This window comes from Pyrus communis, chromosome 3, assembly GCF_041283825.1.
Source record: "Pyrus communis isolate YQ-2024b chromosome 3, ASM4128382v1, whole genome shotgun sequence".
Classification (NCBI taxonomy): Eukaryota; Viridiplantae; Streptophyta; class Magnoliopsida; order Rosales; family Rosaceae; genus Pyrus; species Pyrus communis.
This window is the reverse complement of record NC_142567.1, coordinates 27,360,361-27,385,946: the sequence shown is the minus strand read 5'-3', so window position 1 is coordinate 27,385,946 and position 25,586 is coordinate 27,360,361. Positions and strand designations below refer to the sequence as shown.

General features: G+C 37.8%; 2 protein-coding genes across 25 annotated transcripts; both read left to right on the top strand.

Moving 5' to 3' along the window:
• Nucleotides 1–6,478: 6,478 nt before the first annotated feature.
• Nucleotides 6,479–8,453, top strand: LOC137714854 (26S proteasome regulatory subunit 6B homolog). Its single transcript, XM_088691601.1, has 5 exons — nucleotides 6,479–6,995; nucleotides 7,240–7,362; nucleotides 7,751–7,834; nucleotides 7,983–8,076; nucleotides 8,315–8,453. Exons 1-4 carry the CDS (start codon nucleotides 6,909–6,911, stop codon nucleotides 8,007–8,009), a joined length of 321 nt encoding a protein of 106 aa, XP_088547727.1. The 5' UTR covers nucleotides 6,479–6,908; the 3' UTR covers nucleotides 8,010–8,076; nucleotides 8,315–8,453.
• Nucleotides 8,454–14,140: 5,687 nt separating this feature from the next.
• On the top strand, nucleotides 14,141–23,699 carry LOC137714855 (putative disease resistance protein RGA3). Of its 24 annotated transcripts, XM_088691595.1 has the most exons (12): nucleotides 14,141–14,449; nucleotides 14,535–14,635; nucleotides 15,005–15,191; nucleotides 15,279–16,243; nucleotides 17,412–20,181; nucleotides 20,329–20,506; nucleotides 20,605–20,714; nucleotides 20,806–20,905; nucleotides 21,003–21,360; nucleotides 22,710–22,820; nucleotides 22,920–23,098; nucleotides 23,310–23,699. In XM_088691595.1, the coding sequence occupies exons 3-6, from the start codon at nucleotides 15,017–15,019 to the stop codon at nucleotides 20,334–20,336; spliced, it is 3,918 nt and encodes a 1,305-aa protein (XP_088547721.1). In that variant the 5' UTR covers nucleotides 14,141–14,449; nucleotides 14,535–14,635; nucleotides 15,005–15,016; the 3' UTR covers nucleotides 20,337–20,506; nucleotides 20,605–20,714; nucleotides 20,806–20,905; nucleotides 21,003–21,360; nucleotides 22,710–22,820; nucleotides 22,920–23,098; nucleotides 23,310–23,699. The 24 variants fall into 24 exon arrangements, with proteins under 24 accessions (XP_088547721.1, XP_068310106.2, XP_088547715.1 ...); XM_068454005.2 differs by lacking the exon at nucleotides 20,605–20,714; XM_088691589.1 differs by lacking the exons at nucleotides 20,329–20,506; nucleotides 20,605–20,714; nucleotides 20,806–20,905; nucleotides 21,003–21,360 and adding exons at nucleotides 22,177–22,309; nucleotides 22,436–22,553 and having other exon boundaries at nucleotides 22,724–22,820.
• Nucleotides 23,700–25,586: the final 1,887 nt, after the last annotated feature.

The window sequence follows — 25,586 nt, the reverse complement described above, 5'->3', positions numbered from 1 at the left end:
TTGGGTACTTGCCTTGTAAAGGTGGATATTCTTTATCAATGTTTGGGACCAAATGCTGGCATTTGGCACAGCTCACTCATTAGTAAGTAAGTTCTCACTCTCAGTCATGGGCCTTCTGGGACTTGTAGTGTTGGCAATGCAAAGCAATTGCCTGCCACCGTGTGGCATCTTTGAGATCTGAGCGTGTACATTGATTGCATGCATTCAATTCTCTCCTCTCCTTCTCTACCTCTCCATCATCACTTTCCATGCTCCACTGTGAACACAACCTTTCTTGAATCGAGAAAGTCATGAATTGAAATGATACAATGTTATTTAAATTTAATTTTTTTTACGTGTCAGTAAACATTTGAAAATTCAAGAATTGAAAGGATATCAATTTCTTCTATACTCGCTAATAGTAAGTCAACATGTCATAAAGTAAAAGACAAATTTATTAGAAGAAGTCATGAATTAAGATAATACATTGTTGTTCATGCATAGTTGATCTCAAACCTGAACTGAATTTGATGGGTGTACCCTACTTAAAATTTTTATTATTTAAATATCAACAAACATAAGAAGTTAGAAATCAGAATGATACTAATTTCTTAATTCTCATTCCTAAAGTTGAAAGCTTCAAGACATATAACAAAATACTAACATTAATTGTACATGATTAGTTTGCTGCTAGATTATGATTAAGATGGGTTGTCTGCCAAGCTGGGAGAATGAGAGACTAAATACAAGTGGACAATTTAAAACAATGTTTAATCTTATGACCAATATTAAACTAAAATTCATGTGCTTTTTTGTCTATTCCATTGTGCTTTTAGTACATCATAGAACACCTTTGAATATTCCATGTAACACCAACTTTGAGAAACATAATAAATACAAAATAAATTGGGGCCTAAGAGAGAAGAAAATTTTCAGTGTAGCCGGAACACGAATAAAGCACTACATGTCGTTATGTAAGTAGAAGAAAATTTTATTTTTCAAGTATCATTCTAATTATATAATAATATAATGTACCACTCTTTATTTCGTTCACATTAAGAAAAAAAAAATCTATGACAAGAAGAAATTTCATGCAGCTTTTTAAGGTGAAATGATTCCTAGAGATGCCCAAACTCCAACTTCATGTTGACATGTTGTTTTCCCCCTATATTCTTTAATGAATTAGGTTGATAATTTTAGAAGACATACACTGAAAATTCTTCTTTCACACCCAAACTACATGCACAAATGTTTACCTGTTAGTAAGGGCGGATCCACATAGGGATCTGGGAGGTCCCATGACCCGTCGACGATCCTAAATCCCTGCTATAAATTTTTCGGGGACCCTCGTACTCGAGCATGAGATCTGTGCAGGTTGTAGGTTGCAAGTTGCAGTGGTTGTCTTCTTCTTGGAGAAGATGACCGCGCACGAAGAAGAAAGAAAATAGGGACCCTTCTTGTCTGTCTCCTCCTTGCTTCTGCCATGGTCTCATCCGTCGGTGCCACCCACTTTTGCTCCAACCTTTCTCTGTCGTCTAGCGGGGGCAGTACATAAGCCCAAATTTCTCCAAATTATTTCAACCATCTTAGTAATTTTTCTTATGGGTGAAATTTCCTTCATAATGTTAGCAAGATGGATATGATCTGTCATGGGTTGGTGAAATTTGGGGGTGAAGCTGCCATGGCTTCGGGAAAATGGGGAGGGAGGCGGTTGGTGGAGGTATGGCAGCTTTGTTCTTAGTGAGAGAGAAGGTGGATGTTTGGAAACTGGTAAAAGAGAAAAATGGTGTGTTTGGTTAGAAAGATAGTGGGAATTTGGGGAGAGTTTTAATTGACCACTGTTTTAAATTTAGTGGTTCATATTAGATAATCAATAACTTAGGTACTCCCTAGTAACTTATGAAACCTCGTAATGGACGCTGGAATTATGATTTTATAATTTGGAATATTGTTTTGCATATGATTTTTGAATGAAATGTATTATATTTAAATTTTCAATGTTATTTTTGTCTATAAATTTTTTAACCTTTATAATTGGGACTCCCCGAGTTTAAAATCCTGGATCTGCCACTGCCTGTTAGGATATAGATTTTGTGCGTATTTCACTCATCACGTATTATTTCAGCTTTAATATGTTAAAGTCAATTGAGGAGTGATATAAACACAAAAACGATACATCTCCTTAAGGTAAATCCCTCTCCAAGCCACGAGGGACATAAGATTATGTATGTTTAATCATGAAACTTTTGAAAAGAGCTGCTAATGAGACATCATGATCGTGAGAAGGGTTAAAACTTCTTATTCATGCATGATTTCTTTTGGGATTATCTAGTAGTGCGGAGATAGCTTGTTTTGGATGTTTAAACCATACATGTACACTTTAATCATGGTTGTGGAGTACATTCCATTTGAAGTTTTGACTCACCAAAAGAAGAAAAAGAAAGGACCAAAAATTTCACCATGACCTATATAAAAAATAAAATCTTGTCCGATAACCGGAGATGTATCTCTCTTTCTCTATCATTCTCATGACAAAAGAGATACCAAAGAGTGAAATATATCTTGACTGCCCGTTGTATGATAGAATTTATCCTCTATAAATATTCATAAGTTTTAAGTTCACAAATTCTTGCCTAGTCTTATTTAATTAGTGAGAAGGTAAAGCATCCTGTTTCATGTGACGGGCTAAGAATTTATTTTTGGAATTTTTGCACTTGGCATGGGGTGTTGATGATGAGCATGCAGATGATGGAGCAGATCTAAATGTAATAATGGTAGGTTAAGGGTGGTTGGCAATAAAATAAAAAAGGTGGAGGTAGTGATTGGATCATGGTTTCCCTCCCTCCAGTCCACAACTCTTCCATCAAAGACGGTACACTCTGCCTAGCACCCACAGCTCATAAGTTATATTATTGAAGATCCCATGTCTCATTAGCTTCAACCTTCAATTAAATTGGTCACTTCTTGTCTTAATTTAAGTCATATCATCACCATCAGAATAAGATAACTGATAACCCCCAATGGATTAGATGGGTGGGAAACTTGAAAATGTTTTAATAGCAGTTACTCAAATTCGATTTTCAATCAACTCAAACATAGTTAATTTTAAAGATATATATCTGTCTTAATTTAACTACTGCGCGAGTTAGGAGGCCGGTTTTTACAACTAGAGTTTTGCTTTTGTTTCTCTCTAATCACTTCGTAGTTGTTTGAGAATAGTTAAATAATCTTTGAGACTAAACATAAATATACTTCCATTATATATGAAATTCATAGGAAGCTTGACATGATAACTTTTCACACGTACATGTTTATGTGGGTTAAAAATTTGAAAACCCTCTTGCAGTCGTCTGCAGCATGAAACCTCATTTGACAAAAAAAGCACCCGTTCCCACAGGGCAATGATGAACCAAAAGAAGCTGAAGGAGCTACTGCCACTGCTGCTCTAGGCTACCAATTTGGGAATTTGAAAATTGAATATTGAAATGAAGAGGCCTTTTGGTATTCGCAAAACACCGCCTAGCGTTACTACGTCATTATAATTACGGTAAAGTACAAAAAATTACTTCAACTATGGATCAAATGACACTTTCATACCTCATCTTTTAAAATTGACAATGTCATACCTCATCTTACGAATTTGTGTCAATGTTATACTTTCCGTTAGCTTGGCCGTTTATTTCTCAGTTAAATGCTGACGTGGCTTGATCCGGGACCCATTTTTATTAAAAAAATTAATAAAAAAAAAATTAAAAACAAAAAAAATCATTTAATATTATTTAAATATTAAAATAATAAAGAAAAGTTATTGAAAAATAAAAATAAAAAAATAAAAAAACTAGCATCAATTCGTCCGTTCCCCCCTCTCTCCCTTCTCCCCATCTTCATCTTCTTCCACTTTCTGCAACTGCAATCCAGAAAAACAGAAGAGAAAAAAAAAAAAAAAAAAAGAACCAATTTGTTTTCCTTGCTCCTCACCCCCTCTTCTCCCCACACCCACGCACCCAACCTCCCCACCTTCGCACCCCACCCTCTGCACCCAACCTCGCACCCACTACCTACAACCCCAAAAAAAAAAAAAAAACCCAGAAAAAAACCCATTCTCCTGGGCGAGGAGAAAATGGGCGGCGGGGGCGCGGGGGTAGAGGGTGGGTGCGAGGGGGGGCGGACGAACTGGTTTTTTTTTTTTCTTCTCTCTTCTTCTTCTTCTTCTTCTTCAGGAGGTTGGGTGGGTGGGTGAAGGGTTTCCCGTTGTTTTTTTTTTTTTTCCTTCTCTCTTCTTCTGCTTTCTTCTTCTTCTTCTTCTGCAGGTTGGGTCGGTGGAGGGGACGTGTTTGCCGTTGTTTTTTTTTTTTTTTTTCTTCTCTCTTCTTCTGCTTCCCTCTTCTTCTTCTTTTTCTTCTTCTACGGGTTGGGTGGGGGGGGGGGGGTTTGTTTTTTGTTTTTCCTTCTCTCTTCTTCTGCTTCCCTCTTCTTTTTTTTCTTCTTCTTCTTCTTCTGCAGGGGGGACGAACTGGGTTTCCCATTGTTGTTTTTTTTTTTTTTTTTTTTTTTGTTTCCTTCTTCTTCCTCCTCATTTCTAGGTTGCAGGGGGTTGGGTTTGTGTGGTGGGGGGAGGGGGGATGAACTGGGTTTGGTTTGGTTTGGGTTTTTTTTTTTTTTTTCTCTTCTTCTTCTTTTCTGGGTTGCAGGAAGATGATGGGGAAGAGAGAGAGGGGAGATGCACGAAAGGAGAGGTTTGTTTTTTATTTTTATGTACTTTTTTATTATTATTTTAATAATATTAAATGATTTTTGTTTGTTTTTAATAATTTTTTTAATAATTTTTTAATAAAAATGGGTCTCGGATCAAACCACGTCAGCATTTAACTGAGAAATAAACGGCCAAGCTAACGGAAGGTATAACATTGACACAAATTCGTAAGATGAGGTATGACATTGTCAATTTTAAAAGATGAGCTATGAAAGTGTCATTTGACCCATAGTTGAGGTAGTTTTTTGTACTTTACTCTTATAATTATGACATATACAATTATTTATTATTTATATACTGAAAAATAATAACTATATCGCTCATCCATATTATAATACACAGAGTAAAACACTGGATAACAAATGTTACGAATACAAAACTTCAACTAGCTTATAGTTTGTGTAAATTAATTGTAATATATGTTTATATTTTAATAAGGAAATTGTTATTAGCACTTCAAAAATCTCATTTGATAATCCAAACTTTCTATAATTAGAAAGGAAAATACACTTGTAAGGAGTGTAGAATGAGATTTTTGGAGTGCTAAAAATAGTTCCCTTTAATAAAGTTGGAAATTTTTGATTTTTTTTTTCTTCTAAAGGGCTGTAATAAAATTATCAAAGGAATTTTAAACAGAGTCCGATCCTGAGATTTTAAAGGTTCGGGGCAATGCCATAAGTGGCCTAACATAACTCCATATAAAAAACTTATTTGTTTTATCGTTTGCATGTGTACTTATAGAATGTATAATAAAAAAAGTATTTCACCACACTTAGAGAACACTTCAAATACAATATTTCACAAAGACGAGAAAACCAAATTACTTCTAATGGGAGAAGGGCACCAAAAAAAACCTAGATTACTAGTTGATAGGTATTGAGTTTTTACCCTCAATTTGAGGTCTTGAAGTGTTGTTGTATAAAACTTATAACCAATGTGCTTTTTCCCATATACTAACTTTTTTAAGGATTCAAGAAAAATTTATAAAACATTTTTTATTCTTTAATCTTTATACATAACCAATGAATGAGCACTACATAATAATAACATTGTAGAATAGAAAGAAAAAACAAACTAGTACTTATAACCAAACAGGACATTGTAAATTGGAAAGTAAAAAACCCACAGATTGTACAATTCGAACCTAGAATGCTCTATCCAAGGGTGATTAATGATTACTAGTGTAGCTAGCGCCACCAATTCAATAAAAACATATGCAGATGACTACTATTATTTTTGTGCTCTCGATTTTTTAGGCCCCTGGCGGTCGCTTGGCTCACCCTGGATCGAGGTCGACCTTGGTTTTAAATCAATGGAAGTAAAGGGTAAGTGGCATAGCGTATTGCCTTAGTGGTTGGGTTGTAAAAACACTCGCTGCACCTGGTATCAAAACTCCCCCTCCCTATTCTTCTATTGTTAAAAAAGAAAATAAAAAACAATGAAAGTATGAGTCTACATTTGTTACATGCATCATTGTTTAACGATCAAAATAAAAGACATGAATAAAAAATCTAACATTACAACAAATTCTAGCATCAATTTTCTCCCTCGTATTATGCTCATCTTGCTGCTTTTCGCGTAGAAGTGTTAGATGGAGGGTGAATCTTTGGATGGAGGTTCTACAACTAGGATTGAAGATGTTTAGATGCGGTTTCTGCCCTTTTGGGCCGGGTCATAGGGTAATCCAACAGTTAACTATTTGGGCTCGTTTAAGAGCCCGAGCTAACCGCATTCAACGCAGATAAACTTTCGTAAGCTCACTCAATCCCCTCTCTCCCTTCGCTTCTCTTCCCTCCAGAGCGAACCAGAAGAATCGAAGCACCAAACCTAAACCCTCCCAGAGCGCAACAATGGCAGGCTCAGCCATGGTATTGGATCCGAAGCCATTGCCGGAGCCACCGGCATCGATCCCCTCCATAATATCCGACCTCCAGGGCTACACCGAGCAGAGCCAGGCCTCCGATGGGGACGATCTCTACAACCGCCTCAAGTCCTACCAGCGGCAGCTCGAGTTCATCGACATCCAGGAGGAGTACGTCAAGAACGAGCTGAAGAATCTGAAGCGCGAGAAATTCGGGAAGCGGCGGAACTTACTCACCACGAGTTATACAAACAGATTGGAATAGATCCCCCACGTGGTGTATTACACTATGGTTCACCTGGAACCGGTAAAACCATGTTAGCAAAGGCTGTTGCTAATCATACAACTGCTGCCCTCATCAGAATTGTTGGTTCAGAATTTGTTCAGAAGTGTTTGGGAGAGGTAAGCTTTTATATAAGATCATTTTACTATGTTTTGAGTTTTGATTTGAAAGAATAAGTAATCCGAACGAACTACTACTTCATATCAACCAGAGCTTGGATGTTCAATGCAACGCTATGGGGTTGGAGAAAATATTTGAACAAATGACAAGCTAAAGTTTAACCCTAAAACGATATTTTTCTGTTTTCTGTTCTCAAAGTTGATTTGGGCTTAACAACTTTTGCCGATGGATGCGTTTGACCAGACAGTGAATGTTAAGGTTATTATGGCAGACACCTTGGATCCTGCACTTCTGCGTCCTGGAAGGCTTGATCGAAAGATTGAGTTTCCTTTGCCTGATAGGAGGCATAAAAGACTTGTTTTCCAGGTAAAATAACAGGCTTAAAGTATCTTTCAATGAAAGAGTTATTGTTGGTAAATTGTTGTTTGTAAGCTGTGAGCTAACTTTTTTCTCATTATACTAAGATTTGTAGCTTCTGCGATGCCCATATGAGATCAGTTACTTCTCCCTATATCTTAGTTGTCGACTGCACAGGAGTTGGACACCTCAAAACACACCTGCACCCAATGTCTATATGAGATTATCCCATTTAGTCCTGTCTACCTTACGTCTTATGATATTTATGAAACTTGCCATCAGCTTTCTATATACCTTTTCTTCTATATTTTCTCTTGCAATCCTGATGTCTTACTCTTGTGGATTTTTGGCAAGCTATTGCAAACAATATAGTGTAACATACCTGCTTGTTCTGCAGGTTTGCACTGCTAAAATGAACTTGCATGATGAGGTAGACTTGGAAGATTATGTCTCTCGGCCAGACAAAATCAGTGCTGCTGAGGTGAGATTAATTTCTTTTAGGAGAGAATATGCATATTGTTTTGGTTCTTCTACCAGCGTTAAGTCCTGTTACTGCTATGTTATATCTGTGTTTTTTCTTCTCTGTTTTAACTTAATTTGGGGTTTGGTTGTTGGGTTTTTTTTGTTAGGCATGTGCTATGTTCTTGAAATACTAAGAATATTTGCTTCAAGCTCTTGGTTAGAACAATTATGGCGATTGACATATACGTATTCTTTTTAACGGTCAGTATGAGACGCTTTGTGGGGTCGGATTTAGCTGTTTAATGATTGATAACGAGAACCTCAATATGAATGGCTACAAAGTTGAATATGAGTTCTCTTACTGGACTTCACCTGTAGTATTCTGAGTGTAAAGATGTTGAAGCTTTGTGGCGGTCTCAGATCTTCAATCATTTATTTATTTATTTTTAATAAAAAGTTGAGTCTATAGTAACTGTTATAAATGGTTGGGTTTGTACAGATTTCTGCTATATGTCAAGAAGCAGGAATGCATGCAGTTAGGAAGAATCGGTATGTCATACTCCCAAACGACTTTGAGAAGGGTTACCAAACCAATGTGAAGAAGCCTGACACTGACTTTGAATTCTACAAATGATTGGTGCTGGAAACCCATATTATAAATCTGTTGCTCGGGTTGATAAAAGATGCTCTGTTATGTTTAATTTGGTCACAATCACCACGCAAGCCACACCACATCCGGACATATTGGTTCCTTTGAACAATTGTAGCTCAATGTAGGGATGCCTTTTACAACATTCTGAGTTATTGCGGTGATAATGTGTAATATCGAGCTATGTAATGGTTTTCTTTATTCTTCTCCCTCTTCTTTTGAATCAGTTTGACTCCATCCTACAGTAGTTGGATGGAAGGTAGGCAGCACCTTACCAAACTGTGGCAAATTTGAAAAACCAAATTTCATGGTGTGCAAGGCCACGAGATTATTTGTATTCCAGTTTCATGTTCAAACAACTCCAAATTAGGTCATGTAAGCCTTTCAAAGTTTCAAACCCACACCCCCCATTCTCTTCTAATTGATCAATCTACTGTACTGTTGACTTCTGACTTACTATATATATTGTGTGTTTTCCAGTGGCGTCTAAATTTCTTTTGGCCTGCAGTGGCGTTTTTCAGGATGCTCAATGGGTGCAAACTGAGTAAAGGTATTGATGCACAAGACGTTGTTGTTCCGAAATACCTTTTCAAGCTAGCATGTAATTCATGAATTGGCTTACAACGTTGTTGTTGAGAAATACATTGAAATCGAAGCAAATTTGGTTGTTCAACCATCAGTCGATCACTTTGAGTTACACATGCCAGACTAGTTCTCATTTGATTCACATTGTTTTGTTCCAAAACTTTTTTAAGTGAAATTTTCTTCTGGCCAGATTGTTGTTTTAAAATTATCGGTTAATGATTTTTTATCCTGTCACAATGGTAGTTGTAGATTTAACACATTTGTTGCTTCAATCTCTTGCAGTTTGCTTATTCCATTGGTTCCTGCACAACGAGGAAATTTGTTTGTTTATATTATCCTAAGACCTGTTTTCAGAATAACGATGTTGATATAATATATAGAACTATTGTAATTGCTTTCTTATGAAGATTTAGGACTGAGTTTTGAGGCTCCTTGTAATATCTGAATTGTATGCGCATTGATTCGAATACTATTGATTTTGTGTCTGTAGTTGATATCGCTCTAGTAACTTGATGAACTATTGAGTACACATATTATTGCTGAAATTACTGAGTGATATTATTGTTGATTTTTGTGTCTTTCCTAGTAGAACATTCAAGATCTTGGGACTTTTTGGGATTCAGTGAGAAAGTAGTTGAAATGCAATCATCGAGACTGAGATTGTTGTTGGTATGTTCGAATGAGATTTTCATCCCGATGAAAATTGTGGAAATTTCCTTATCCCTTTGATTCTTGCATAATGAGGAAAGTGGGCAAATGTTATTCCAAGACTTGTTATCTGCTAAAACCATATTCATATAATATGCAAAAAAGTTCTTATTCTTATGAAGATTTTGGACTGACTTTTATGATTACTTGTAATTTTTCAACAGAGATTTAAATTGTATGCAGAGGGATTTGAATTCAGTTGACTTTTGTCTCTGTCATAGATAATCCTCGAATAACTTGATGAACAGAGTGTACCCGCACTAGTGCAGAAATTAGGTAAATGAATCTTCAGTTACAAGCTTTTTACTATCAGTTGAAAAGTTGAAATCTGTTCTATATGTTTTTCTTAAGTTGTTTTGGTGTTATCTTTGTACAGGCAGAATTGGGATTCCGATCAAAACTCATGCGTGGATTGGATCAATATCAATTTTTCAACCTCAATCATGTTTCCTTATCATCAAATCTGAATTTGGATACAAACTGGTAATCTTTTAGCTTGTCGATTACAACTGGATCAATATTCTCTGTTTGATACTCGTCGCCAAATTGAAATGCATCCTTATGAGTTTGCACAGAGATTTGAATTCAGTTGATTTTTTTGTGTTGTGTAGATCTTTGGAAGCTTGGGCTTCCTAGTGTCCTTTGTGCCCTGCATTGTTGTGAAAGGAGAGCGCAAGAAGCAGCCAACTGTTGAATAGAGGGAGAGCTTGAGATTTGAAACTGAAAAACGATTGTACTACCCTAATTGTAACTCTTTCTCTCTCTCTTCAGTTACTCTCAAAAAGACTCATGCTCATTTTGAAATGTAATTATAGTAAAAACCGGAGAAACTACTAAAAATGGATGTATCGTACAATGTCCTATTATGCATCTTGAAATAAATAAAATTCGTAAAAGGAAATAAATAAAATTCGTAAAAGAAAATAAAAAAAAAGTAAACCCGTTCAAATGTGAAGGAATGGGCATAGTGACATTACTTTGTGCAAACTAATATGAGATTTGTATATTTGTCGGACTGCTGGACTGAAAGAAAATAGAAAAACAAAGGCAAAGATGGGATCCACTATGCACGTTTGACATACAATTCTGTATATGTAATTTTGAAAGAAGTTAATATTTGACACACCCCGATCGAGATCAGGGCATGCTGACCGTCAAGAGGAAGTGACGTAACCATGTGCACAGTGCGGAAGCTAATAAAATAATAATAGAAATAGTAATACGAATAAATAAAACTAGTTTTACATAAAGTAATAATAAACAAGTGCAAACGTAAGTGCGACACTAAGTTCAGAGCATGAAAGCCTAATGTAGTCCAGGAGAAAACGACGCAACAAAAGTACACCCGAAGGTGGTCCTACACTGGTGGTGGTCTGTCAGATATGCCGGGGAAATCCTCAGGGAAGCCACCAAACGTGCTAGCCAACTAGAACCTGGAGGGGCGCAAAACAAAAGCGTGAGTGGGCAAAAACAAAGCTTTTCGAAAACCATTTAATAAATAAGTTCTAACCCCTCGCCGTAAAACTTGTATACTTCCCAGAAAATAGAATATATAACTATAGATGTCATGCTCAAGAATATGCCATGCCAAAACCTCAGAATAAAATGCAAGTGCTCAGGTAATATCGCATCAAAATCACATAATCTGTCAGCCGGAGTCACCTAACGTGACCTGTATGGCTGAATCTAGAGCTCAAATCTCAATCTCACTAACTAGACCTGCACACGAGTCGGAACCACCTAAAGTGGTCTGTACGACAAGCCTGGGTGTAATATATATATACGCTCAAGTGCTACGATCACGTGAAGGCTGGGCGAATAATCGCGGGTCACCTACGAGTCGGAACCACCTAAAGTGGTCTGTACGACAGGACTGTGCACCTAACTTGGATCCAAGCTGAGCGTGTGGTGCGGGAGGTGAACATCACGTGAAGAACTGTGCCCAACTCTGGGCGGGAGCACTAACACCGGGGGTGCAGGTTATGAGCTCTCTATGCATCTCAAGTCACTACTGAATGTAAACATGAATTACACTTACCTGGCACTTACCTGTGTGTCCGCAGCACCAATACACACACATATATAAATGCAACTAACCATGCATAACAAACGACAATATAATATATGGCATATAACGAATGAACGTTTAAATTCACTTTCTGGGAAAAAATATAAGTATATAGGTATATACGGAAAACCAAAAGCCCACTCACTGGTATGTGGAAGGGTCGTAACCCCCCTGCCTCGAGTGACCACGCTCGTCCTCGGGATAGGATTCACCTATATGTGAAACAACTATAAAAACGTTAATTTTAAAGCACATAACGAATCTCAAGAAATAACTTCTCATACAATGCTCAAATGGGGTGTATGAATACACCAATGTGATCTACTCAACCTCAGGAACATCCCCATATTTTTAAAATAATTTTTCACCGCCGCACGCGCCCCCACGCGCCGGCCACACGTAGGCATGTGCATGGCACGCTGACGGCGTCAATTAACGCCGTCATGAATATTCCGTTAACTTTAACAGATTCCGTCAACGGCGTTAGGAATATTCCGTCCAAACTGACGGAATATTCCGTCGTCTTCTCCGGCGAGGCTCCGGCGCCGGAAAATCAAGAAATTTTCAAATCGTGATATCTTCTTCGTTTTTCAACCAAATTTCACAAAATTGGAACCAAATTGAAGCTTACAACGAGAGGAACAAGATCATACCACTTTCAAGTGCCAAAATCCACGAAATCTCACCGGGAAAATACCCCCAACTCCGGCCAACCTCGAAACTCGTGATCTCGACGTCCAAAACCTTCAAACGAACCACCCCGAGCCTCCTAAGGACCTCACCAAGCTTCCTACAAGCTTGAAATTCCCAAAAACATAAGAATTTACGTGTGCATGAACAATACCAAAAATCGGGTATCCCGAGTTTGACGTGAAAACGAAGGTATTCTTACCTGAAATGGGTATGGTTAGACTCCAATGGACCTCACGAGCATGGATATGTACTTTGTTTCTTCGATCTGTGAAGATTTCATACTCTCAACACTTACTCATGGAACATGAAACCCATTTAACATTTATATGTCAACCAAAACATCAAAGTAACAGTATCCTAAGCCTATCATAAATGCAATGTATTATAACTTGTTACGTGACAATACATATTTAATTTATAATACCTTAAAATAATATTCGGTTATGTACAAGGTTTTCTCTTTATTCACGATTGTAAATAGGGTCAAAGGGGTATATGCAAACATAGCCTTTTTCTTTTGAAAATGATGACTCACTGTTATTTATTCCCTCCTTATTTCCATGTTATAAATGCTCTCCATACAAACATAAACAACGCAAAAATGTGAAACCCCACCCCCAAATTTTAACGTAATTTCACATTTTCCCTAATAATATATGAAATTACATTTTAGTCCCCTTATCCTCACGCAATCCGGATTCCCTTTAGAGCAGTTCCACCGTGGGCAATAGCCCGGTGGACTAGCTCTCAAACAGTGCCAGAACCCCGAGCAACTTGGTCCAGCGCGTGCTGGCGATGAAGCCTGAGCGGGCCCGAGGGAGAGGCCCGGCAGGAGTTGCCAGCCCGAGAGCCCGAAGGGCATGTGACGCAAGGCTGATGTCTGGGTGACGTCAGCCATCATCTCCTCTGCATTTCTCGAACCCTTCAAGGAGGGAGAGAAAGAAAGTCAAACCCTGTCATTCAGCATGTGGAAGAGGGTCGTCTTGCTGAAATTGTTGAGGCCCAGAAACAGAATCTTGGCCTCCTGCCACAACCCGAGGAAGGCGAGGACGCCGTAGAACCAATCGAACAGAAACATGGCGGCGGCAGCTGATTTTTCTCTGGGAGCAGATCGATCAACGAAGTTGTGAGGGAAGTAGGAAAAAACCCACAAGGAATCTGAGTGGGAGAGGTTGAATTTGAGGAGGGTTTTGATTTGTTGTCATCCTCTTTCTCTCCCTCTGCATTTCTAGAGAAACAAAAACTGAGACCGATTAGGGGTTTGGTTGCTTTTGGATGTGAAAAAAAGAAGAAAAATAATGGTGCGTTGGCACCATGTGAAAAGAAGAAAAAAAAATAATAATAAAAAAAAAGTTTTGGAATGGTGGGCTGCGTCTTGTGAAAAGAAAAGGTAAATAAATTTTTATTACAAATAGAAAATTGTATAACGAGGCCAATTAAAAATTTTATCTGATATTACAAATAAAATTATTTTATATTATTTAATAAAAAATTAATATTTTATTACCTATTGCCAGGATTATTCAAATGCAACGGTAAAAATGCAAAAGATAGTTATTGTTCATTAAAATCAATTACTGGATGAATTAAATAGTGAATAGCTTGGAAGAGGGTTACTCTGAGAGATTTTCTCCATTTCTCCTCCTCTCTATGCTTGCCATGTGGCAGCACCACACCCCGCCTCCCCCTTTCTCCTTCTCTCTTCTCTATACCCTCCCCGAGTCAACCCCCTCTTCCTCTCCTTCAGCTCTCACTCTCCCCCGAACTCACCCACATCTCCCTCGCACTCTCTCCTTCTCCCCGATCTACACACACACCATCTTCACCACTAGTTGGCAGTGACGACGACCCTCGACCTCGACCAAGCACCCAACTCTCCCTCTCTCGTTCCCGACACCGTCGCAGTCACTGTACAAGCTTTTCCGACGAAGGTAAGTCGAAATCACCCTCCGATCTCCTCCCCTCGTAGTCTAGACTTCTTGTTTTTAAGTGGAAAAATGGTTTGGTGAAGGTTAGGCACGAAAACAGCTCGGGCAAACAGTTTTCAATTTCCGGCGAGCCCCGTGCCCTTGGAGCAGGTTTCCGGCCAGTTCCGGCCGTCCCACGACGTGAGTTCGGTATGAAACTCTTCCCCTCGTCTCACTTGTTATTTTAATGCATAGATCGTACCTTAAGGTTTGATGTTGCCCTCAACCGGAGCTAGGAAGGCTCCGGCCTTGTTCCCCGGCTAGAAACGGACCAGGCCCTTGTGTCCGTGTAGAACTGGGCCTTCGGGCCGTTGAGCGTGAGCCACCTCTAAAGTAAATTTATCCTCAATTAGCTTTTTATCTGATAGGAATCTACCCCTGAATTATTGGATGCCCCACCTTATTCACGTTATGAAAAGTTAAACCTACCGACATTGTTGTCCGTCATATCTTCCTCCATTGCAATTGTATTGTATCGAAGAAGAGGGAAACTAAAAACTCTGATTGGCTGAGTTGCAGGGAATTGAAGGAATGGCGGCTGAAGCTGTGCTTACTTTTGCTGCGGAGGGAATACTGAACAAGGTGCTTTCACTTCCTGCTCAAGAATTGAGTCTTGTATGGGGTTTCAAGGCTCAACTCGGAAAGCTGAAAGAGTCATTCACCGACATTGAACGTTTCTTGGTTGATGTTGCCGACAACCCACAAGGTAGTAATATATTTCTGAATTCTCTTATAATCTCACACACGCGTGATACAATTACAAGGTATTTAACTTCTTTTCATTCTCTAACAGGTCGGCCAAAGTCAATAGAGGACTGGGTGAAGAAACTCAAAGACGTAGCTGAGGATGCCGAGGATGTCTTGGATGAATTCGAGTACGAAGTTGCTCGGCGTAAAGTCGAAATCCAAAACCATATCAAGAAAAAGGTTCTTGATTTCATTTCACTCTCCAATCCACTTGCATTTCGTCTTCAAATGGCGCATAAAATTCAGAAGATCAATGCATCCTTGGTGGATCTCGAGAGGAAAGCACCTCTTCTTGGACTAGTTTCCAAGAACAAAGATGCAACCCCTCGAGGAAATAGATGGGACAGACAAACCGACGCATTCATTGGCAGAGATGAAATAACTGTTGGAAGGGCAGGTGTTGTGTCAAAAATAGTTACAACCCTGACCGACGCCAAATACAATCAAGAAAATCTTTCGGTTATGGCCATCGTGGGAATGGGAGGCCTCGGCAAGACAACGTTGGCCAAGTCAATTTACAATGAGGATTCTGTACACAAGTTTTTCGAAACGAGAATATGGGTTTGTGTATCAGACCCTTTTGATGTCAATTTAATTCTACTTCAGATGTTAGAGCAGCTTAAACCGGCAAACGCCCCTTCTTCGAAAGATAACCGGAATGCTCTACTTAAGTTCCTTAATGAAGAGTTGAAAGATGAAAGATACTTACTCGTACTTGATGACGTTTGGAACGAAGATTTCAGAAAATGGGAGAATTTGATGGAATGTTTGTCAAAGCTTTATTCTGCTGCAGGATCTAAAATTGTTGTGACTACTCGCAGTGGAAAAGTTGCATCAATCTCTGAAAAATTACTTCCACGACATGATCTGGAAAAACTTTCAATGGATGAACGTTGGTCCATAATGAAAGATCGAGCTTTCTTCAATAGCAGTGCTCATATAACTCTTGAATTCCAAACAATTGGAAGAGAGATTGCTAAAAATTGCGGTGGTGTTCCATTGGTGGCAAAGGTACGTAATATTATAATGTATTATAACATGGAATTTACACCTATATTTTTACATGTTTTCATTTATAATTTAGGAGAGTATATGCATTCAACCCATGGGGTGCACCACCTTATAAAATAGGACGAGGCCTTGTGACATACGTATTTTGTCCACACAACTCGTCATCATCATTGAAAAATCATCATTACAAAATTTCATTTCAAATCATAGATTTTAGCTATTTGATGTCATGGATATTTTACCTAGTACCAAAACAAATGGATGACTAAAAGATCTCCCATTTGTTTGATATTTGGTAGCAAACAAACTGATCCAATCTCTTCGAATTTTAGCTATATTATTTGCAAAATGATTTTTTTTTTCTTTTTCTGGAAACCTCGAACGATACAAGGGAAGTTTTATTGATAACGAAAAAAGAAGTTACACCAAAAGGACATCAACCTTACCCTTCTAGAAACGAAAATAAGAAAGATACAAAGAAAAGAGGGGGAAGGAGAGGACATGAAACCTAACCCCTTTAAAACCAAACCTAAAGGTCTAAACCTGCAAAATAAGTTGAGCAATACCACAAAGTTAAGGGAAAAAAACAAGAAAGTGAGACAAACCTGGATGTCAATATGCACATTAATTTGAAAAGTGGTAGCTAGATCAACATAGTCTGAAAACAAAGCAGCACGAGCCATCTATGTAGGAGAATCATTATTTGCAAAATGATTGATTTGAGTTCGAATTTTGAAAGTACATTTTGTGTGGATTGGTTTTTTATGGGGTGTAGAAACTTCACTAGAATAAGTAATGGACATGATATGTACACATCACTTATACATTAGATGATATACAAAAATATGATATCCCAAGCATTTCTTATTAAAAAAATCAGCATTAGCAACTTATTCATTTGAACGAACAAAAACTAGATTAAATTAATTCATTACCGCAACAGATCAAGAATAAAATGTGTTTTTAACTACTTAATGGGTTTCTGAAAATTTCGTCAAACACCAAAAATAATGGAAACTAATATCATTTTGCTTACGGCTTAGATTTTGTCCTTTTAGGCAAGGGAATTAAAAATTAAGCAACCAAAAACTTCTTATTCATATGAGTCCCTAGCTATTTTCTACATTGTTTGAGGACACCTTTTAAACTCATTAATCCAATCTAACAGGTTTTGGGAGGCATTTTGCACACTAGAAAAAGTATTGAAGAATGGTCGTCATTTAAAAACAGTAGAATATGGCACAACCTATCAAAAGAAGAAGATATAATTATACCAATGTTGAAGTTGAGTTTTGACAATTTAGAATCACCATCATTGAAGCAATGTTTTTCATACTGCTCAGTGTTCAAGAAAGATTCTATAATTCAAAATGATAACTTGATTCAACTTTGGATGGCTCAAGGACTACTCCATCCTTCGCCTAGCAAAAGTAAAGATATGGAGGACATAGGCGATGAATATTTTAATATTCTATTACATAGCTCCTTATTTCAAGATGCTTCAATGAGTGACAAAGACATTGTTAGCATATGCCAGATGCACGATCTTGTGCACGACCTTGCAGAACGTGTATCTAAATCAGAAAGCTTGACGGGAGACTTATGTGGCATAGATAATACAAATGAGATTCGACATGTTGCTCGGGTTTCTACTTCTATGCTAGATAAAATTCCAGAAAGAAGTGCTAAGAAATTGCGGTCACTGTTTTTTGACGATGGTGAAGTTCCTAGTAACATTCTTCCACGATTCCAAGCTTTACGTGTCTTAAATTTAAGTAATGCTAAGATTGAAGAATTTCCAGTTTCAGTTGGAAGGTTGAAACACTTGAGGTATCTTAATATTTCTAAAACAAGATTCAAAGAACTCCCCAAATCTGTAGGCAAGCTCTATAACCTACAGACTTTAAGAGCAACAAATTGTGCCCTTGAGGAGTTTCCAAAAGAGCTGCAAAACTTGATCAACCTAAGGCATATTTATTTTGATATGAGTACAAAATTCCCCCAGGGGATAAGTTGGCTAACATGCCTTCGAACATTACCTTACTTTTCGGTGGGTAATGAGACTGGTCGTCAAATTGAAGAGTTAGCTGACCTGAAACATTTGAGAGGTAAATTAATTGTTTGTAATTTGGAGCACGTAAAGAATGGAGAAGAAGCAAAGAAAGCTAAGTTGGAGGATAAGACGAAAATATGCCATTTAAGCTTCAAATGGATAGAAGATTGGTCAATAACCAACAACAATGAACAGGGGGATGTACTGGAAGGCCTCCGACCGCATCCTGGGTTGGAGAGCTTACGTATTGAAAACTTCATGGGCGATGAGTTTCCATCGTGGATGATGAGTGGGTCATTATTACTCAACAACTTGAAGAAGATTAAGTTACTTGGATGCGACAAATGTGAAGTAGTCCCACCGCTTGGTCATCTACCTAAACTTACAGTGCTTGGGATTAGCGGAATGGCTAACTTGAAATGTATTGGAGTTGAGTTCTATGGTTATGATCTTGTCCACAATGTAGCCACGACAAGTAAAGAGATAATTACTTTATTTCCTGCACTAAAAAAATTAAATATTTCTAACTGCGACGATCTAATTGAATGGATGGAATTGGAAGCACCAATGATGTCAACACAAAAAGTTGTGGTTTTTCCTCTCCTTGAGAGCCTGAATATAATAGGATGCGATAGTCTAGAGTTGATTCCAATTACACAAGGCATGACATCTCTGAAGAGTTTGTATATTGAATGGTGTAAAAAGTTGAGGCATTTGGGGGATGGGCTAGACACACTTCCTCTCCTTGAGAGCCTGAATATAATAGGATGCGATAGTCTAGAGTTGATTCCTATTACACAAGGCATGACATCTCTTCGGGAATTAGACATTACGTATTGTGAACGATTGTCAAGCCTACCGAGTGGGTTAGAGTACTGCACCTCTCTCCAGAACTTGTCTATAAGCAAATGCGGTGGTGTAACATCGTTTCCATTTTGCACCCCTGCACGTCTTCGCCGTTTGTATATTTGGGATTGTAATGGACTATCAGGCCCACTGAGTGTATGGGCCTCTCTTGTGGAATTGATTATAGTTGATGGTAATAATCTGACATCAATTGAAATTAAAGGCGGCATGTCCTCTCTTCAGCGTTTGAGAATTAGAAATTGCAAAGAATTATCAAGCTTACCTGCTCTTCCACAACAATGTCCTTCTCTTCAGCATTTGTTTATACGGAAATGCCCAAAGGTAGCATCATCATCGTTTGGTATCCAAAGTAGCAGCATTAGTCTACAATCTTTTTCAGATTTGCGCACCTTCACCTCCCTTCGAGAACTGATGATTGAAGAATGTGAAGGATTGGAAAGTGGGGTGAGCGGGCTGCAATTTCCACTCTCTCTTGAGACGCTGGTATTAAAAGGTTTCCCTAATTTAGAGATTCTTCCAAGTTTAGACAACCTCAATTCTCTCCGTGAATTGGGGATTGTAAATTGGAAAAAGCTAAAATATCTGCCGATGGGGTTACAACAGCTCCCGCCCTTGAAGAAATTGGAAGTCGGTGGGTTCTGGGAGGAGCTCGATTGCTTCCCTGATTTTCAAGTTGGATCATTAATGCACCTTACAGGCTTAGAGTTGACGGGTTGGCCCAAGCTCAAGTCTCTGCCTCAACAAATTCAACACCTCACTTCTCTAACATCATTGTGGGTACGTAACTTTGACGGAGTGGAGACTTTGCCAGAATGGTTGGGTAGCCTTACATCCCTTACACAGCTAAGGATTTTTGAATGCGAGAATCTGACCAACTTACCTAGTGTCCAAGCTATGCAACGCCTCACCAAATTACAAAGCCTGTCGATTTATACATGTCATCCCCTTCTAAAGCAAAGATGCAGCAGGGATAGCGGCACAGATTGGCCCAAGATTTCTCATATTCCACAAATCATAAGTACGTTTTAAAATTCTTGAAATGAAATTACAGAGATCATGTTACATGTTTATCTCTTTTCTTCTTTTATTCGTCTCAACTACTACATACAAATTTAAACTAGCATAACAAAAGTTATTTATTCTTCTCCCTCTTCTTTTAAATCAGTTGACTAGAAATCATACAATGGTTGAGTTGAAGGTAGGCAGCACCTTACCAAACTACAGCAAATGTGTATTGGAAAAACCAAATTTCACGGTGTGCAAGGCCACAAGATTATTTGTATTCCAGTTTCATGTTCAAACAACTCCAATTGGCTCCAACTTTCGCATTGAAATCAAGTCATGTAAGCTTTTCAAAGTTTCAAACCCACACCTCCTATTCTTTTCTAATTGACCAATGTATTGTACTGTTGACTTATGATTACTTGTAATTTTTTAACAGATTTAAATTGTATGCATAAGGACTTGAATTCAGTTGACTTTTGTCTCTGTCATTGATAATCCTCGAATAACTTGATGAACAGAGTGTACCCACACTAATGCAGAAATTGGGTAAATGAATCTTCAGTTACAAGCTTTTTACTATTAGTTGAAATCTGTTCTTTATGTTTTTCTTAAGTTTTTCGGTGTTATCTTTGTACAGGCAGAATTGGGATTCCGATCAAAACTCATGCATGGATCAATATCATTTTTCAACCTCAATCATTTTCCTTATCATCAAATCTGAATTTGGATGCAAATTGGTAATATTCTCTGTTTGATACTCGTCACCAAATCGAAATGCATCCTTATGAGTTTGCACAGAGATTTGAATTCAGTTGATTTTTTTGTGTTGTGTAGATCTTTAGAAGCTTGGACTTCCTAGTGTCCTTTGTGCCCTGCATTGTTGTGAAAGGAGAGTGCAAGGGACAGCCAACTGTTGAATAGAGGGCGAGCTTGAGATTCGAAACTGAAAAACGATTGTACTACCCTAATCGTAACTCCATCTCTTCAGTTACTCTCCAAAAGACTCATGCTCATTTTGAAATGTAATTATAGTAAAAACCAGAGAAACTAGTAAACATGGACGTAGCCCAGCTTGCATGTATGGAAGGTTCGTACAATGTCCTATGGACTTGGTACTGTCTTTAATGAATGAAAGAAATTCTGGAGGATTTATTGAGGATGAGAGTCTGTAAAATCAGCTCCAGTATATAAGGTGTGCTTTTCTTCTTTTCTTTTACATTGAACAATCTAAGCATGCATGTTTTCCCTTCTTCAGGTTTTCTCCATTTCATATTCACCGTGAACTTATTAGTGATTATGCCATTGATGATAACGGTGTTGTAAGAGTAATTTGTATTGCGAAACAAAGTTTGCTCAGTGCAGGTCCATTTTGGGTACTTTGGGTCACTCTTCATTATGGTGTTACTCATCATTGTCTCAGCACCTTAATATTTTACTCAAGAGTTCTTTGGGCTATGAAGGTAACACTATCTCCTTTGAGCCACTTTTTAATGCAATTATAAAAGGATTAACATTTTTATCCTTGAGAATTAGTCGTGTTTATGATAAACTGTTTATTGCAGATATGAAGGAAGTAGTCTCTTAACAAATTCAACACCTCACTTCTCTAACATATTTGGCGATAGAATCATTTGAGGGAGTGGAGACTTTGCCAGAATGGTTGGGTAGCCTTACATCCCTTACAGTTCTGGATATTGTGAATTGCAAGAATCTGACCAACTTACCTAGTGTCCAAGCTATGCAACGCCTCACCAAATTACATTCCATGTGGATTAGTCACTGTCATCCCCTTCTAAAGCAAAGATGCAGCAGGGATAGCGGCACAGATTGGCCCAAGATTTCTCACATTCCACAATCATAAGTACGTTTTAAAATTCTTGAAATGAAATTACAGAGATCATGTTACATGTTTCTCTCTTTTCTTCTTTTATTCGTCTCAACTACTACATACAAATTTAAACTAGCATAACAAAAGTTATTTATTCTTCTCCCTCTTCTTTTAAATCAGTTGACACAGAAATCATACAATAGTTGGATTGAAGGTAGGCAGCACCTTACCAAACTACAGCAAATGTGTGTTGGAAAAACCAAATTTCACGGTGTGCAAGGCCACAAGATGACAGATTGTAGTTGGATGGAAGGTAGGCAGCACCTTACCAAACTATAGTAACTCTCTCTCTTCAGTTACTCTCTAAAAGACTCATGCTCATTTTGAAATGTAATTATCGTAAAAACCTGAGAAACTGCTAAACATGGACGTAGCCCAGCTTGCATGTATGGAAGGTTTGTACAATGTCCTATGGACTTAGTACTGTCTTTAATGAATGAAAGAAATTCTGGATGCTTTATTGAGGACGAGAGTCTGTAAAATCAGCAGTATACAAGGTGTGCTTTTCTCCTTTTCTTTTACATTGAACAATCTAAGCACGCATGTTTTCCCTTCTTCAGGTTTTCTCCATTTCATATTCACCATGAACTTATTAGCGATTATGCCATTGATGATAACGGTGTTGTAAGAGTAATTTGTTTTCCGAAACAAAGTTTGCTCAGTGCAGGTCCATATTGGGTACTTTGGGTCACTCTTTATTATGGTGTTGCTCACCATTGTCTCAACACCTTAGTATTTTACTGAGAGTTCTTTGGGCTGGGAAGGTAACACTATATCCGTTGAGCCACTTTTTTATGCAATTATAAAGGATTAACATTTTTCTTTGAGAGTTAATCGTGTTTATAATAAACTGTGCATTGCAGATATGAAGGAAGTAGTCTCTGTTATTTTAAGCAGAAAATTCAAGCTGCCAACAAGGAGTTACTCCTACAAACAAGGATAAAATATAACATCTTTCCTTTTTCTACAGCCGTGGTGGAGGACATCGGCATGGGCCTTGCAGCGGCCGAAGTTGCTGGAATGAAGTGTATCGTAACCAAAAGTAGGTAACTTACTTTTAATACATGAACAAAAAGAGTGCTTCCATATTTCCCACCTTCTTGCTATTCTCAGATAATACTTCTAATTTGATAGAAAGTTCATGAGCATGCTTTGTGTGTAATCCTTGCTGGTCATGTATGTCAAATTTTTAGGGCAATCAAATGAGAAACATGTTCACTTCATCTCTTAAAACTCCAATTTCATGTACACAGCTGAAGAAAACTTTCAAAATGCAAATGCAAACTTTGACTTCTTTGGAGATTCGCCGGAGGAGCGATTTCACTTGGGAACCTGCAGAAGCCTTTTGTCAAACAGTAGTAGTTTATGAATTAAATTCATTCAAAGCCGGTCCTCCATCTACAAAATGTTGGTGAAGGGTTACAAAATGTTGGTGAGGAGTCTCATGATCATGAAATGATTGAAGACGATTTCTTGAAGGTTGAAATTTCATGAAGTTTTGCTTAGAGTGGTTGTATATGATTTTACATTTGATTGTCGGGATTTACAGACTCTGCCCCACCCATTGTATGTTTTCTCAAGTAATATAATTTGGGCGTGAGGGCTAGCCCCCCAGCTTCGACTGGGTTCCAGCCTTCTTTAAATATATATATATATTTAAATATATGTTTGTGTATTAAAAAAAGGCACATTTTGAGCCTTTGCAGTGTGCACTAAAAACCTTAGGACCAACCCTGACAACACCTTGGCAGGGACGGAGCCCCCATAGGCATACTGGGAGGAGGAGGAGGAGGGGGGGGTGGGGGGTGGTGGGGTGGTGGGGGTGGGGATGCCATGTAAGATTATTTACCTTTTTATGGCATCTAATACTCCTAAGTTGTCCGTGTAAGTTCTTGCAGCAGATACAAAAGTGTGACCTTTAAATTGTCAAGAGGCCACAAAAGAAAGTAAACTCATCCAAATGATGATCTTGAAATAAATAAAATTCGTAAAAGAAAATAAAATAGTAAACCCGTTCAAATGTGAAGGAATTGGGCATTGTGACATTATTTTGTGTACAAACTAAATCTGAGATTTGTATATTTGTCCAACTACTGGACCGAAAGAAAAAGAAAAACAAAGGGCAAAGATGGGATCCGCTTCGCACGTTTGACATGCAGTTCCATATTTGCAATTTTGAAAAAAAAGTTGATATTTCATTATAAATTAATTGACAATATGGTGAGTTTTTAGTTAAGTATAAGCACATGCAATGTTCATTTTTTTTTTTAACTGATGTGGAATTCATAATCTCAATACTTACTCATGGAATGTGAAACCCATTAAACATATATATGTTAACCAAAACATCAAACTAACAGTATTCTAAACCTATCATAAATGCTATGTGTTATAACTTGTTACGTGACATTACAGTTTAAAATTTAAAATACCCTAAAATAATATTCGGTTGTATACAAGTTTTTCTTCTTATTCACTATTGGAAATGGAGTCAAAGGGGTATATGCAAATACAACCTTTTTTTCTTTTGGAAATAATGACTCACTGTTATTTATTCATTCCTTATTTCCATGCTATAAATGCTCTCCTTACAAACATAAACAAAGCAAAAAGGTCCTACACTACGTAATTTATGGATCATGTCCTTGATTACTACAAAGATGCTGTGAAGTGCAAACAAAGAGCCTTGGTTTTTATTTAATTAAAAGGCCCCCTCCATGTGTTAGCCCTTACAAAGCAGAGAGTTTACAAAGAAATCAGACCAAAATGGCATTACAAACTTCAATTAGTAATACACCATTCCTCTTCGATTTCATGGTTCCTTGCATATTTTCAATGAGGTCAGCCTACCACATATGTAGGAGGACGAGTCGAGTACACTAAATCATGATCTTTCATATTAATGATATAAAATTATGTGTAAATTTCTTTACAAATAATGTTGATTTGCACGATATACCGCAATGATAGTAAACCTAATGTTGTGAAAGTTGCTCTTCAGTATGGATTATTTTGACTCAAGTTTTTAGGTGCAACTTCAATGCTACATATCAGTCAATGGTATGAGTGTTTTAATCATTAGATTTAATTTCCATAATTATTTAATTTTTTGTATTTTCAATTTCTTCATTCTCGTATCATTCAATATGCTACTTAAAGAAATCCCAAATGTTTGCCTTGTATTTTTGAAATGTTTTAATTGGGTACTTGCCTTGTAAGGGTGGATATTCTGTATCAATGTTTGGGGCCACATGCTGGCATCTGGCACAGCTCACTCATTAGTTAGTAAGCTCTCACTCTCAGTCATGGGCCTTCTGGAACTTGTAGTATTGGCAATGCAAAGCAATTGCCTGCCAGTGTGGCATCTTTGAGATCTGAGCGTGTACATTGATTGCATGCATTCAACTCTCTCCTCTCCCTCTCTACCTCTCCATCATCACTTTCCATGCTCCACTGTGAACACTTACCTTTCTTGAATCGAGAAAGTTATGAATTGAAATGATACAATGTTGTTCAAATATAATTGATTT

Coding starts and splice junctions, on each gene's coding strand:
- LOC137714855 (XM_088691586.1), top strand. CDS start 15,017: ATGGCGGCTGAAGCTGTGCTTACTTTTGCTGCGGAGGGAATACTGAAC. Junction 16,244..17,411: donor GTGTTCCATTGGTGGCAAAG/GTACGTAATATT, acceptor CCAATCTAACAG/GTTTTGGGAGGCATTTTGCA. Junction 20,182..22,176: donor TCATATTCCACAAATCATAA/GTACGTTTTAAA, acceptor CTTTTAAATCAG/TTGACACAGAAATCATACAA.
- LOC137714854 (XM_088691601.1), top strand. CDS start 6,909: ATGTTAGCAAAGGCTGTTGCTAATCATACAACTGCTGCCCTCATCAGA. Junction 6,996..7,239: donor TTCAGAAGTGTTTGGGAGAG/GTAAGCTTTTAT, acceptor GCGTTTGACCAG/ACAGTGAATGTTAAGGTTAT. Junction 7,363..7,750: donor ATAAAAGACTTGTTTTCCAG/GTAAAATAACAG, acceptor CTTGTTCTGCAG/GTTTGCACTGCTAAAATGAA.